We start from the raw sequence: 16,795 nt of genomic DNA, 5'->3' as shown, positions 1-16,795 counted from the left end.
ACAAAAATATATTTTCTAATTTTTGCGATTAGACTGAATAATATTGTAGGCTACACGAGAATAGAAAGTGCCTATTCTTTTTTGTTTAAGAAATTAATTATTAGCACTACCCATTTGTTGCAAAGTTTTTTCCAAATTCACTGCTTAAAGTACAGAATTCACGGTGCCGCCAATGGGTCAGCTTGGTAGTGCAATAGCTTTACTTTGCCAACTTGAACTGCTCCTTTGTTAAAGCTCGAGGCTCGCCTAAGTCCTCAGAAACCACCTTACCTAAATCTTCTGTATTCATAGCATACTTGTAATAAAGAGTAACTGTGGAACCTCTTAATAATTAGTCATTATTTATTGATCATGAAAAATTGTAAGTTTCACTTAATTTGATTTTAATTATCATCGTTCATTTTAATTAATAATTAATAAATTAATTATGCATGACTCAATATATGATTCAATTAATAATAAATTAATAAATATTTATTAATGAGCAATAATATATTTATAAATTAATCATGAAAAACGTTTTACTTTAATTTATATTAGTTATTGTTAATTTTCATTATTTAATAATTTAATGTTTAATAATGACTAATTATTTAATTCTTAAGTATTAATTAATTATGAATAAATGGATGATTTAGTTATTAAAGATTTAATAATTATTCATTAATAAATAATTATTCAATTCTTAATTAACCATGAAAAATTATAAATTTTAATTAATTTTATTTTAACTTCTTTATTTGAAATTATCATTAATCTATTATTGTGATACTGAATATTTGAAATCTTTATTAATTTTTCTTATGATAATTTATTATTAATAATAATAATGATTATTTTTCAACTATCAATTATTTTAATGATTTAATAATTATTATTAATTAAATGTTTATTGGTTCATAAATCAAAAAGGCGCTGGTAAATATGATCTAATTTTAAAAATTAAACTTGTAACGTTGTGGCCACCCACCCGATATGGTTTCCACTCGAGATCACTTTCACATTTATATATCATTACAAAGGGGATCCATGGCCGACACAAGCTCAAATTAGGCTTAAATAATGAATAATATATATCGGACATTATTTTATGTAATTGTGTGGAAGAATAGAAGAAAGAAAGAATGAAGTTATAATTCTTACATTCATATTCATTTTATTTGAGTTTAGCCTCTCCTATGTAAAATTTCAAGTACCTGTAGTATAGGGTTTAGCATACATACGTAATGCGCTGTAGTCCGCATGGTGTAAATCGCCTGTGGACGATAGTGGTGTGACATCCTGCCTTCGGTCGTGGAGTATAGGTTCTGCTCATCTTCAGAAATCCGGCAGGGATTAACGCTGCCATCCTATCATCAGGGTCCTACAAACTAATATAACACTTGGCACGACTTCACCCACCCGCACCACGTTTCACTCCACGCACTGAGTCTCGACCACTACTGACTTCTAACACGCGGCCAGGAAGGTTGAACGAAACTGACTGTCAAAATTCAGTTACCGCCGTCTTGGCCGGCCGGCTTCACACTAACCGGAACCGGTCAAGTACTTTCCGCCAGTTGTAAGACCTTTTAATGGCATTAAGGGCAGCACACACTGGGCGAAGTCGACGGAAGACGAGCAAAGAGGAAAGAAAAGGCGGTAGAACTGGGGGAGAGATCAGTCTCGTGTCGGCCATCGAGGAAAAATACGAAGTAGAATTTTGAGTACGCAACCTATTTAAAGCTTTGAAAAGCGTAGAACTTCGGTTCTGCACCCAAGGTAGGCGTTAATCATTTCGTCCCGCAGATATGTTACCATAAATATATGGGTACAGTTTGAGTGTAGATAGTTAAATTTGAATTTGGTCCGGTGACTTAGGCAGAAGCCATTTCGAGTCGAGTAACTTGGTTTGTTTCAAAATAGAGTAGCTAATCAGAATTAAAAAGTTTTAAAATGTTGTGTGCTAATAGAGCAATACGTATAGTTTTTAAGCAATTTTTGTGCAAGTGCTAGGGAGAACCCATTTATGTTTCGGATTGACTGATGTCTATTGCTCTCTTGTATTCCATTACTAAGTCAAAGGCGTCGCGATACTCGAAATTTAGCAATTTTTCATGTTTTTAATACTCTCTTTCTCCTACAAATTATTGTACATTTTTATTTTCTTATTTAAAAACTTGTTCTTACGTAAGCAACTCGTGTTCTGTAAAAATTCCAGATGATGAAAATATATAGAAAACCCGGTATATGGTTTTGAATATTGCGATTTTACGGAAATTGACTGTTGTTAAATTATTACATGACATTTTTAAAACGTCAAAGTGTGATCAAATGCATTCTCATTCTTATGTAACAAATGCATAAAGTTTCAAACAAATACAATCATAACTTCTATTGCAGAATTGCATTTGAAAAAAGAAACGTCATTTTACACGTTAATCTCCATAAGAGAAAAAAGTTAAATGTGTAGTCCTATTAATTAATTTTTTCAAAACAAACAAATAGGCACTTTCTATTTTTATGCAGCCTACAATATTTTGCAGTCAAACAAATTTTTCGTGTGCAAGGCTTCCTGGTGCATGGAATTCACGACCGAAATTTAGGTATGCGGGTGTGAATCCTTTTGATGTGCTTGTTGCTGTATTGAACACGAATTTCAGCTCTGGTAGATACAGATCCCACGTTTTTTGTGATTTTTGGATGTTCTGTGCAATCATCGTTTTGAGGACTCTATTTACTCGTGCTACTGGGTTGCACTGGGGTGTATATGGTGGTGTGAAGCGGTGTTTGATGTGCATGGCTTTGATTATTTGTTATATATATATAACCACCTATCTCACGGTTGTGAAACATGGTTGTGGCTGAAATTTTACCGCGATTTCGCTGGAAGCGGGTGCAATTTTTCAGATTAGCACCCGCTCCCGGCGAAATCCTGCGGTTGTCCTTATGACAAATTTTTAATTATATATAATTTAGAAGTTAAAAAAGGGCAAGGCTGCTCAGTAAACCGTTTGTGTAAAGTGTATATGATAAAAAAACATTGGAAATGAGCAAATTCAGTTTATGGAAAAACAACCAAAGTTGCAATAAAATATTCAATAACAACATTTTTTTACAAGAATTCGCAGTTTTCTAAACGGGACAATTAAACTACGTCTGTTTTAATATCAATGTAAGTTATGAATTATAAAAATATGCATTTATAGGAATGATATCAAATTTCAAGGATAAACTCGAGTGCGATGTACGAGATACGTGATGAGAATGTGTTCGCTAAAGCTAAGGAGCTTTAATAAAAGATAATTCACGATCATCGGAGAAAAGGCAAAATGTCTAAGGAGTAAACCGTGAACGTATTGGATGTGTGTAAAACTTGCCCCCCCCCCCCCTCTCGACTGTCATAACAACTTTTTGAGTTTTGTTGAAAAATCGAAAATTCAAATTTCGAAAAAACAAAAAAAAATAATAAAAAATAAAGCATTCTGCTTCTAGTTCTAACTGTGCATGTTACAAAAAAAGAATAATTAGAAAAAATAGTGCATAAAAAAAGTTCAAGTTAGTTAAACACAAGAATGTGTTCATTAAAGCCGAAGGATCTTTAACAAAATATAATTTGCAATCACCAAATTATAGTTTTTTCGATGCTTTGTCCTTTAATTTTAAAAATGTTTTGCACAAATGTGGGTAACTACAAAGGCCGAGCATGCAGCGTGAAGTATTTTTACCGCGAATATTTAAGCCTTGATTTAAATAAGTAATTCATTATAGAAAACATTAAAAATTACAAAAAATGCTGCAATTATAATAAATTAACAATAATTATAGTACATTATAGTAAAATATAGTAATATTTCACAACTTTGAAATTAATGAAATATATATCTTTTGATCCGAACTCTTAAAATCTAAGCTAATAACTTCTTTTTGAGAAAATTTTTACTTATAAGTAGTCATTTCAATATAAAAATTAAGTTTAAACTTAACAATTACTAAAATAATGAAATACAGACCATAACACAGCCACACAAAAAAAGTGTGTGGATCTGGTAACAAGACACACATATTCCTATGGATTTTGGGACGCTGAATTCAAATTCGGTATCAAAAATTACCCATCACGTCATGGTTGAGCCATAACCTCCAAAAATGACGAAAAATCATGCACTGAGACAAATAAATTTCAAAATAATGCCAGCGATGCATATTTTCACTTCAAAAACATGTCGACACTTGTGAAGGATCAACCCTTGCCTGATATCAACTTATTTAACATAACTTTACCCAACAGAAGCTGACCTCACCTAACCTGAATTAACAGAAATTTATTGAACTACACGTAAAGCTCTGGAAGCATATTTTCCCACTAGCAAATGTATGCTACATCGAATGGGTCAACTCGAGCCTAGCCCATAAATAAATCTAACCTAGTTTAACCTAACCTAACTTCACGAAACACAATTAAACTGATTGTGTTGTCCCGTTGTGTTTGCGGTACCGTTTCATTCAGCTTCGGCTTAACCTACATAGAGGTTTAACCTATCCTAACCTAACAAAACCTGACCTGACGTAACCAATTACGCTGCAAACTTGTTCTTGCGTACTTTCGTATTTTGACATTAATAGCAGTAAATGTCTGGAGTTTCGTAACCGCTTCTTGCTAGCATTATTCGCCTGTGTCTGTAACCAGGCACCTCCACGTGGTGACGGTGGGCAACGGATCCACATTGGCTGAGTCCCTGGGTAAACGGCGTTCATGCCGTCATGGCAGACACATGTAAAGTGTATTACGATACAGGGAAAACCCCCAGTATCGGCGTCTGGTCAGGGTGGGAAAGCGGGCCCTCCGACGTCGTCATCATGCAACCGTAGCTCTTCATCAATGGATCACTTGGTTGGTGTAGAGTCTCATGCTACAAGGAAAAAAACCGCGAGCATTTGTCAATCGCATATCTGCAAGAATAGCTCAGATTAATTCTGCTACACTTGCAGTAAATATGAAGTGAGCAGTTTGCAAAAATCAATCGACGAGGAAGTGAAAAGTCTTTACGAAAAGTGTTTTGACCGTAAATTGCTGCACCAAGAAACAAAATGGGTTCCTCACATCATTTGCAATTCCTGCAGACTTATGTTGTATAGTTTAAAAAAATCAAACAACGAAAAGTAACGCAAGTACTCTACTCCAACCACATGGAAAAAACCCGTTATTGCGAAGGACTGCTACTTTTGCATGAATTCCGTCAAAGGGTTCAACGCCAAAAATAAAAATAACATTTCGTACATTAATGTGTACACAGTCATAAGAGCAATTAAGACTGAGAATCGTACGCTTACATAGCTACACGCGTGGTTGAATTTCATTCGGTTAGGTTAGGTTTGTTCAGGTTTTGTTAGGTTAGGATAGGTTAAACCTCTACGTAGGTTAAGCCGAAACTGAATGAAACGGTAACGCAAACACAACGGGACAGCACAATCAGTTTACTTGTGTTTCGTGAGGTTAGGTTAGGTTAGGTTAGGTCAGGCTAGGTTAAATTTCTTTCTAGGTTAGGCTCGAGTTGACCCATTCGATGTAGCACACATTTGCTACTGGGAAAATATGCTTCCAGAGCTTTACGTGTAGTTCAATACATTTCTGTTAATTCAAGTTAGGTGAGGTCAGGTTCTGTTGGGTAAAGTTATGTTAAATAAGTTGATATCAGGCAAGGGTTGATCCTTCACAGTTGTCGACATGGTTTTGAAGTGAAAATTTGCATCACTAGCATTATTTTGAAATTTATTTGCCTCAGTGCATGATTTTTCGTCATTTTTTGAGGTTATGGCTCAACCTTGACGTTATGGATGATTTTTGATACCGAATTTGAATTCAGCACCGCAAAATCCATAGAAATACGTGTGTCTTGTTACCAGATCCGCACACTTTTTTTGTGTGTGAAGGACACTTTTTTCTTTACGGGTAATACTTTTAACCCAAAATTTCCAGATTGAAGAATTTCGGGTTTTCTTTAAATTGCCGCAGTTCTTTGAATTTTTACTTGGTCGAAAAGTGTTCTGACTATTTTTTGTAGAGCTGTCATTAAGAAGTCCAGACCTCCGATCAGAACTCTCAGAACTGTCGAAATTTGTACAGAGCAAAATTTTGGATTTTCTGAAGTGCCATAGTTCTTCGAATTTTGATCCAGAACTCTAGACAGAACTTTTGGATTGAGAAAATTGTGAACATTTTGTATTTTTCAATGTTGTTTTTGGATATTTTTTTATTTAATTTTAATTTTAATATTAGACAACTCCAGAACTCTTATGGAACCAGAGAATCATGCAACAAGTTAAATTTTGTAAAACTGGAGGTTACATACTTTTTTTGAATAACGATTTTTTTGTGATATTAAGCAATACTATTTTTAAAAATGATCAGAAACTCTAGAGCTATGTTTAATCTACTCGAAACTCTAAAACAAAGTTCGGTTTTGCCGAATTCTTATTTTTAGAACTATTTATAAAAAATCTAAAAATCTCTAGAACTATCAAACATGTAACCAGGAAAAATATTTAATTTTTAATATTTGCGGAGGGGGGGGGGTATATATTGATAAAGTTATTTTATTTTTTGATTTAAAAAAAACAGTGTGATAATCATATGATATTCAATAAACTAATGCTTGTATTCTAAACGATTTATTAAATCAAAGAAGACAACATTAGTTGGCTTTATTTGGAAATTCAGACTTGTTCAAAATAAAATAAAAGCTTGAATAAAAGTCTGTTTTACTCATGTTACACTGCATTTCCTTAACCCTCTACCGCCCACAGTGACATATATGTAACGTTCAGTAGCTTTGGCATTTTTTAAATATTACTTTAAGATGAACGGCATTTTTTATAGCATCGATTTATATGTTAGTCAGAAGGCGAATGAGCTGAAATTTTTTTTATATACACTGCACCTTAGGCATAACATTCTTAAAAAACTCAAAGTAAACAAACTAAAAAAATTTTAAGGGCGGTAGAGGGTTAACCTGTACTGGTGTTCTTGCCTTGATTTTAAATTGCTAACCATTTTTTCCATCAAACGCTGTTTGTTTACTAGTACCTGCACGCAGGTATACATTCACACAGGAAAAAGTTTTAACAAGTTCACAATAAAAATGGACCTTACATGCGCCGTACGAAACCTTAAATTTTGTTTTAGAATCGTTTGAAGTATGAAACCCAAAAAAGAGCAAAATCTTTTGCTCTCAGTCCCTTAGCACAACTCAGATTTTGAGAGAATATAGGAAACTAAAGGGCTCTGGATTTTGTTTGGAAGAGGATGGGACAGAACGAGGAAAAGTAAGTTTAGGAAAAAAGGTAAAAGTAAAGTGGAGGCAGTGAAATGGAAATAGCTAAGTAGAAACAGTAGAAGGTAGGGAGTGGAGAAAAGTTAGTTTTTGCTGAGCGGCTTTTTTGTGCTTGATGTTATGATAAGAAATGAGATATGAAGAGGAGAAATTTCAAGAGCTTCCGTTTACCTATGCGACTATAATAAGTGGGATATAGATACGAATGGGGAGTTAAAAAGTGTTATAAATAAGAGGCTAGAGGGGTCACGTTCACCGGTATAGGTGGATTTCTAGTATAAAGTTTAAAGTAAGGAGTTTAAGTGCTAACGTGAGAGAAAGAAGTGGCAGAAGAGACACCAAGGAGGAAAACATGTGAAGGTTGGAAAGATGACAAAGGTGTAAGAGTATGTAAGAGACACTCAAATATATTAAAGGGTGGGAGCATAAATAAATGCCTCATGTAAAAGTAAGAAACCGAAGCGTGATGAGTATAGGGTCCCATTTACGATTCCTTATAAATAAACATTTTAAAAGTCATCCTACTCTGAAAAGACAGGAAAAATCATGTTATTATGCTTGTGGTGCAAGAAACTGGCATGATACAAAAAAAGTCAACAGAAGAAAAACGTTGATTTTTGAAAGCCGTACAAGATTATCATAAGAACTTTTTTAATTTAGTCGAAAAGTTAAAAATTTTATCGTACCAAAAACAATAAAAAATTCCAAAATTCCATTTTTTTTGTCAAACTATGCAAGATACATAAAAAAATGAATAAGCTAAAATTGCGCGCCCTGAAAAGATCTATAAATTTGTTATGAATCACTTTTAGATAGGACGCGTAGTTTTTATTTTTAGTCGTAAAAACCAAGATTGAAAATAAAAAAATTAAGAAAACAAGAAAATAAGAATTAGTATGATTCAATTTTTATGCATATTATTAATTGTAGTTATATAAATTTAATCAAATCATACATGTTCAGCGCAGCTTATAATATAATTTAAAGCAAAATAAAAAGTAAATATCAAAATAATCATGAAAAATACAATTTGAGTGAAGCACGAGATACGTGATGCGAATGTGTTCGTAAAAGCCGAAAGAGCTTTAGCAAAAGAGAGTTCACAATCACAAAATTACAGTTGTCGATTCGTTGACCTTTGATTCTAAAAGCTCTGTGCAAATTACAGTGGTGGATGTTTTGAGTTTAAATTTTAAAACGTTTGTACAAGAATGTGCGAAAATATAAAGACCGAGCTCGTAGCCCGAGGTAAATACATAATCGAATACCAAGCGCAAAATTAATAAAAAATCGAGCGCGAAGCGGAAGATAAATACATCTTCGAGCGCGAAGGGCGAGCAGAAACAGTCCCCAATGGTTGCTCGACGTTTGTGGGATGCATTGTTCCTGCTGGGTCTAGTGGTTGGGGCTTAAACTTCTGACAGCTTGGGCAATTATGCATGTGTTGAGCCCCCATCTTCAGCATGTCCGAACAGTAATGGTGTCGGGCTAATCGAGCGAGGGTTTTTGCCACTCCGAGGTGTCCGACCTTTGGGTGGTCGTGCACTTCTTTTAGTACCCTTTATTGGTCTCGTTTTGGTACACAGATGTTCCATTGTTCTTCGTGGGCGTAGTCATTGAAATCCAAGGTGTGCAGAATGTGCCGGTATAGTCGTCCGTCGCGAATGCAATATTCCGGATTGTCGGCGGGGTTGCCCTCGACTGACTGGACTCGTCTCTGGTACCAGTCCTTGTCTGTTTTCTCTTGTGTGGCGCACGTTTCGTGGGGTTGTCTCGACAGCGTGTCTGTTATCAGGTTGTCGGCGGTTGTTGCGGCGGTATTTTACCTCGAAGCCCCATTGGCTTAGTTCCATGTCCCAGCGAGCTAGATGGCATGAGGGTTTGTCAATCTTGTCGAGTCATTTCAAAGATAGGTGGTCGGTCAGAACGGTGAAATGGCAGTCCTTCAGATAGTCCCTTATTTTCTACATTTCCCATTTTACGGCGAGGCATTCGAGTTCGGTAGCGGAGTAATTACATTCTGCCTTATTTACGGAGCATCTGGCGTACGCGATGATTCGCTCTGTTGTTGGGTGAGAACGGCTCCGAGTCATTGTCTGCTGGCGTGCTCGTCTGTCCATTGCTATATCGCCTTTTCCTTAGTAGTTGGTGTAGGGGGTCTGCCACATGGGCTGTATCTTTGATGAATCTCCGGTACGACGATATTAGTCCTAGAAATCGGCGGGCTTCTTTCAAGTTTTTTAGCGGTGTTAGATCCTTGATGGCGGCTACTTTGTCAGGATCCGTGTGAAGGCCCTCTTTTTCCACTACACGTCCCAGGTATTTGAGTTTTAAACGAAAGAAATGGCATTTTTCAGGATTCGGCCTCAGTTTTGCTTTGTAGAGTCAGTAAAAAACTGTTTTTAATACTCGTATGTGAGTGGTTTGATCTTCGGTATCGGGTAGGCGTCTTCGTTTGATACGTCTTCAGCATGTTTCATACCTCGTCTTTGATTATTGCCTGGATGGCTGGGTTTCTTGTCCAATAACGTTGTTTGAACGGTGTTGGATCCTCTAGCCGTATCTCGTTTTTGGCGGGCGGTGTTACGCCTTTGACTGTTGCTAGACGTGCCATCTGTTTGTCGATAAAGTTTTCTGCTATTTGTATTTCTCTGGGTGTTAGCTCCGTTATTGTCATTGGGCCTTTGGTGGAGCAGACTTCCCTTTTCTGGTTTCTGGTCAGAGGGAAGACCTGCGCTCCGTTAATGTGGAGATTTAGACCCAGTTGTGATACGATATCAATCCCCAGAAGCACGCTGTGGCTAAGAATGTCCATTATAGAAACCTCAGCTCGTATTCATTTTCCCATGGCTTGCAAGCATCCGAAGAGGGTTGCCCCAAGGTGCGTTTCTGTGCCGTCGGTCATACAAGCTATGGTGTTATTCTCTTCCTGTTGATATCCCTGGTTTATGCAACCTTGTGCTGTTTCGGTGTTTACGTAAGAGCAGACTGATCCTGGATCCACTAAGGCGTTTACGGTATATGTCCCTGTTCTTACTGGTATGAAGATTCTCGGCTCGTCATGTGGGGTGGTGTCTGTGGCCGGGAGTGAGCCTACTTGGGTTCAGCCCTGTTTTTGTTTCCCTGTGTCTTGCAAGGGCAATCCCTGGAGAGTACGCCTTCTGTTCCGCACCAGGAGCTGAATTTTCTCGGTTCGTTTCGGCAGTTTTCCCGGGCATGCCCTCGTTATTTGCAGCGCCAGCAAACTCCTCGGCGGTTGTAACTTGGTTCAATGGTAGACGTTGGTTGTTTTGGAGGCTTGTGGTTTGTACGACGATCTTTGCGGTTGTCTCTCATGTGGAGATCCTGAACCTTCTCTATTTCCTCCACTCCTTAGATTAGGGCGTCGGGGGTGTTAATATCCGAGAGCTGGATGTACAACTCGGTAAAATCTCCTCAGACTCTGATCTACGTCGTTTAGAGCGGTGAAATGGGCTACGCAGTTACGGTACCACAGCTGGGCATCCCCTCTGAGGAGCTCCGGGAAACCTTTTAGAATTTCGTTGTCGGAGAAGCTGTAGGCTCTCTGGAGTTCTTTTAGTCTTTCGAGAAATCCGTAGCCGTTTTTGCCTTCGAAGTGGCAGTTTCACTTTCGCATTTGGTCTAAGATTTTAGTTGATGTTATTGTATTCTCAAATTCTTCAGTTTTGTCCTCGTGCCTGGTAGGCCGTATTGGTGTTGTTTGGTTTGATTGGCATGGTGACCTCTTGTTCATTGGGCCTCATGGTGAGGACGTTGCCAAGTTTTGGAGCCTGTCTAGCTCGGCCTGCATGAATTCTAGGTCCTGGGTGCGGTCGATGTCTTCCTTATAATCTGGGGTGTCTTACGGCTTGTCTTGGAAGAGCGTTGGGTTGGCTCTGACAAAGCTCACCAGTCTTTGTTGGAGCACTGCGGGGGATCCCACAGCGTAGATCTCGTGTCTCTTTACTTTTTCCTCAAGCTGATCTTTTCGTAGGTGGTATACACATGAAACAGGCATAGTGTCGGCTGTCGTGGTAGAGTGGTCGGAAGTCGGTGGTAATTAAGTACGGGTAAAATAATATTCCGGTGTGTATTCAGAGCAGTTCGGCGATCAATTAGCGGTTTCTATCCGATGTTTCCTCTGTCGAAGAGTTGGCTCGAATGTCTCGACCGGAGAACGTTTCGCTCTTTTATACCGTTTGGACGGATAGAAGGTGATTTCGGATAAAGGAAGGGGTAAAGAAGGTGGGGGGGATATTATGGAAGAGACAACCTCCATTCCAGATGTGTAACGCGAATTTTAATAAAGAACCTGGTCGGGCTCCATGTAACGGTTCGTTTCATTCCACCTGCTTGTTGTTCCTTCGGACGCTTCAGTCTTGCCAGGGTGTCGGAGTTGGGGCAAGCTTTATAAGGATACGAACAACGATTTATGTTCTAAAACGATAAACAATATATTTTCCTATAAGCTACATTTCGAATAAGGTGCTAGGTGTGATCATGTCGTATTATTTTGTATGTGTGTAGGTGTGTCGTTGCCATTCTTAAGTGGTGTTTGTTGTGTGTTTCGAATATACAAGAAGCTGTGTGTTGTTGGTGTGAGTCTGAGAGAGTGTCTGTTTGGTAGTAAGCTACGCGTTGGGTAACGATGGCTGGGGGCGGTGGATCGGAGCGCGTGACGTCGCGGGCATGTCTCCCCGGAGCGGAGGGCTGTCCTGGAGCTGTACTCTGGAAACAGAAAAGAAGGGGGCGTCGGGTTAGCTGCGCTTACGGGTTAGCAATCATGCGTGAGAAGAGTCGGGGAGCCAGATCACCTCCCCGCGGTCAGTTCAGGTTAGGTACAAGAGGGGAGGGTGTCGTGGCCTTGAATCCCTTCGAAGGCAGGAGTTCACCCCGGCGTCGTTTCCCTTATGTTGGTACGGGAGTCGCCCGTAGGCCGGTCAGGGGACACCTGACGCCGACGTGCCCTGCACTCGAAGAGCGGCCACAGGGGCACCTGTCGACCGGAGATCAGGTAGGCTGCGGGAAATGCGAGCAGGAGGAGCTGAGCCGCGGGTAGGCCGATTAGGGGCACCTGGCGTCTGCGCGGCGCGTCGGCGCACTGGATGGTGGTGAGTGGAAGGGAGCAACATCGGTGGACTAGTGTGCGCGTTGGCCTGGGTGTGAAAGGCAAGGAGACTCACACCGAAAACAACTTCCAATTGTTATAGGCTAAAATATTAACACAAAAAACTCCTTAAAACATTGGAGGCAAATAGCCTCATCAAAAACCATCTAAAAATATAACAGGTCAGCAGAACCGTCCACCAAAATAGCTTATTATTTTATTATTAACTATCGTTTTCCTGCAATGGTACCGTATTAAAAATTTGATATTTGAAGTAACTAAATCGTTCTCCAGATACATAAAAGTGGAAATCAAATAAAACATCTGTTACACGTAAACAGAAAAATCAGCTTGATCAAGTATTGACACCACTAAGTCACTACTCGTCGGGGTGAAGCATCGAAAATTCGGGCTCCTGTATCTTGATAACCCGTTTTACTCGGTGTGTCCCCTTTCCCTCGCATCTGGCAAAGTTTAAATAAGATTGGCGACATCAAAATGTTAGGCAAGGGCACTTGGCAATTTTTACTTCTTAAGTTTCTAACTGTAGAATTAAAGCAAGAAAATTGGTCGATAAATTAATATAATGGAAAAGAAATGAAATAATCTAGAAAAACATTTAGTTTCCCTTTTTTAAATATTTATTTGAGTTTTTTCTCAAAGATTTTTGTATTTCTTCCGCGCCACTCTTGGAAATTTTTTCATACTGTGACAAAGCGAAGTTGTGAGATGATGTTTTTTCACTTTTTACAGAGAACTTGCAGTACTTGCGGCTTGGTGATAACAATCTTCATTCGGTTCCAAGTGACGCTCTACGGCGTCTTCATCGACTTAGGCATCTTGACTTGAGGGCGAACAACATTACTGTACTTCTAGAAGATGTATTCACTGGTTACAGCGACTCCATTACCTTCCTCAATCTACAAAAAAATTTGTAAGAATAACTTTTTTCTTTTTTTATGCGAAGTTCTAAAACATTTATTAAGGTATTATCTGAATAAAGTAGTTTTCTTGTGCTTCATTTCAAATTAGGAACATAGATTCATTAAAGTGCTATCTAATGGTCTAAGAAATTAAAAAGATGATAATTCCAATGTTAAAGTGATTGATAAATTAATACCTTAAGCATGTGAGCCCTATCCCAGAGTATCGAAAATGCTACATAGTTTGCCATAGCTGATAAACTTTTCTTGCGAATGTTTTTTATCGGAAGAAATATAGAAGAACACAACACAAATGTTTTGTGGAAATATCAGAATTTTTTTTCGTATCGTTTATGAAGTAGAGCTCAGATAGTATAAAAAACAGAGGGGTCTGGCACGTAAAGAAGCATGGAATATCAAAATTATACTTTCTCAACTTGATAATGGTAATTATTGCTTGAATCCTCTTCCAATTGGGACTTCAGCGTTTATATTTTCCTTATAGAAAAGTGCGTTGTCTCTCATTTAGAAATACTGAATTTTATCAACATGAATATAAAAGCATCTAAGAATTTTAAGGAAGCTTTCTATTTTCTGCTCGTGTCGCAAGCCATGTGTACCTATATTAAACCTTACTGTAATTTTAACCCTCTTGACGTACATTGGTGTGAATCTGCATCAACAACATTTTCAAGTTGCTGGCATTTTCCGCTTTCACTTTTCCGAGGTATAACCCCACCAAGACAAATATGCGGTACAAAATCTGGTGCAAAATTGCACAAGTGTTCCTTGTGTGTGTGCAGCATCGTTGTCGACTCCGAAATATAAAAGTAGTGAATTTTTCTTTTGGCCACTTGGATTTTTATCAAAAGTGAGTAAATTTAATCTTTCTTACAATAATTATAGATTTTAATATATTTATTAAAATAAATTGCAAAGAAAACATTTTCTCACATTCGATAGCCACCATAAATAAATTTGATTTTCCTCAAACTTGTGTACATTTTCGTAATTAATTTCTAATAATAATAATAATAATCAATTTGCAATAATTATTTAATATTTTATGTTCAAAATGAGTGCCCGGGTTTATAATCTCCGAATTGTGAAAGATGTGTCAGCATCTCTGTAGGATTGGGAAGAGCAGCACTTTTCCGAGGACAGTGACGATGGAAGTTTATTTGGAGTATCTGATAATCAAGGTAAGTTAATAATTAAATAGATAATTTAATGATTTTTATACAGCATATTTTCTCCGGCTTTATATAAAATTCGACAGCATACCGTGTATTTAAAATATACACTGCCGGTCAAAAGTTTTCGCACATCTACTTTTTCGTGACTGATTAAGTTCTCTTAATTTCAATTATGCCAGAGCTACAAATTTTTCTCTTCATGAGGCTGATTGCTCTCAAAATTCTGTATAAACTGAGCCTAGGAATCTTAAAAAATGGCTTATAACATTGTAAAAAGTTGAAGTTGTAACGAAAAAGTTAGAAAAATTGCAATATGTTTTGTGGTAAGAAAAATATTTTAGTAAAATATATGAAACATATAATCACAAAGTTTTTATGAAAGTCCCTCAAAATATGTATTTATTCAATTTTTATTTTTATTTGCCGACAGATAAAATATTTTGGAATTTTTCATGAGGTGCCTGAACTGCATGCGCAGAATATGTGACGAACATCGTGAACCTGTATCCATTGAATGCGAGAGTTTTGCCGAGAACTAAGTATTTCCTTGTAATTTTTAAGTATTGACATAATTTTCATAATAAATAAATGGCTTGATGGTATTTTCTTGTTATTCAATATATTTACTCCTACTTGTCTACTCTGAAATCATGAAATTCCCTCTTTGTACATAGAGTAACTTCGAGGGCATGGGAAAGAACTTAGTATAATTATATTACTTTCATATATTAAAAAAAAACAATGTCTTAGCTAAAAAATCGCATTGGTTTCATTGAATTTGCACCTATGTACAGTACATGGATGCTGGAATAAAATGTACGGTGAGAGGGTTAAATTGTCAAAAGAATTATAACCGCGTTCTTTGGTAGAAGAGGAATCTGCAAAGTGAACTAAACTAGTATCTTTAGTTGATTTTATTGTTTTGAGGAGACGTATTTCATCTACTCACGTCCGAGAGATGCTATTACCTAATGCTCGATGGAATGAGCAGTTTTTCTAAATTTGTGTGATGCCAGAGGTGAAAGACAATAATTTGATTCTAATAGGTCACAAGGAAACAAATGTACATTAAAAATATATATCCTGCCCCCCCCCCTGCCTCTTAGATTATTTGTAGTTAACCGAAATCAGTGCACACTCAAATACACACTACCATGCTAAGAGAAAGTATATAATTCATTATTCACAAGAGTAGTCAGTCAATAAGCATGATTGATAGCTGCTTGACGATTGGTTTTAAGACTCACTTAGCATGATTTATAGCGGCGTGAGCTCCAGATTGCCTTGTGAGTAACGAATCATATTTTCAGTTGAGAATTTTACGTCAATCACTTCTCTATTACAATATTAAAAGACGGATCCAAGCTACCAATGTACACAAATGTTTAAAGGTAAAATACCTGATTTATTGCTCGCAAGTGTGATCAGTAAATTAGCACGGTTTAATAGCTGCTTGACGATCGATTTTAGGAATCACTTATTATGATTCATAGCTTCGTGAGATCCAGACCGCTTGAGCCCCATAAAACATATTTTGTTTGTGTACGTTCGCATATGTAATAATAGTAACGATAATAATAATAATAATAATAAAACAGTTTCGACTTAGTATATCAAAAAACCCAAGCCAACTTTATTCGTTCACTTTGCGGTAGTTTTGAGTGTCTACAATGTAATGAGTTAACGCTTCTTTTTTCGCGGCACCTTCTTAGTTACATTATTTTCGGAAGGACGCGGCTTTTGCTTAAATTTTGGAAAATGGTGTATTTCGTTGGCCAATTTTTGTTTTCACGTCTTACCGGTGGTTTCAGCGCGCCCAAGTCAGGAAACGGAATAAAAAAACCTGTTTTACACTTTTCCGCGTTTTCCGCCTTCAATTTCACAGCGCCGGCTTTGTCACTTTGTAAATCGAGGACGCAGCCTTCGCTTCAATTTCAAGAGGGAAAACGGGAGAAAACGATATAAGGTTACGCGAGGTACCGTGGTTACTAACTCGACGGGCGCGCAGCTCTCCTCGAATTCATAGAGGATCTTCGACAAAAAATTCTTGCTCGTCACAAGTAGCTCGTATGACTGCCTGCAGGTTTTTCCAAGAGTGCTTTTTTTAGTCTCCTCCTGTCGGTGGTTGAGGGTGGGGAATTTTGATTACCAAGTTACCAGGCAGTCTGATAAGTACCTGAAAATTCTAAGAGATGGCATTAGTATTCACTAATGTGAACCATTTTCGTCGAGCTTGATCCTTCAAATGACGCCTGT

At 37.5% G+C, this 16,795-nt stretch overlaps 1 protein-coding gene across 3 annotated transcripts in view; it reads left to right on the top strand.

The window, feature by feature from the left end:
* LOC117181634 (leucine-rich repeat-containing protein 15-like) overlaps positions 1–16,795 on the top strand; it is a 431,057-nt gene that overhangs the window by 389,611 nt on the left and 24,651 nt on the right. For all 3 annotated transcript variants that reach the window (XM_033374520.1, XM_033374521.1, XM_033374522.1), the window contains one exon: positions 13,174–13,354. In XM_033374520.1, the coding sequence (XP_033230411.1) occupies positions 13,174–13,354 (181 nt within the window). The remainder of the gene's footprint in view (positions 1–13,173; positions 13,355–16,795) is intronic.

Source organism: Belonocnema kinseyi, chromosome 10, assembly GCF_010883055.1.
Source record: "Belonocnema kinseyi isolate 2016_QV_RU_SX_M_011 chromosome 10, B_treatae_v1, whole genome shotgun sequence".
Lineage (NCBI taxonomy): Eukaryota > Metazoa > Arthropoda > Insecta > Hymenoptera > Cynipidae > Belonocnema > Belonocnema kinseyi.
Note: the sequence above shows the minus strand (reverse complement) of the source record. Positions and strands in the feature narration are given on the sequence as shown.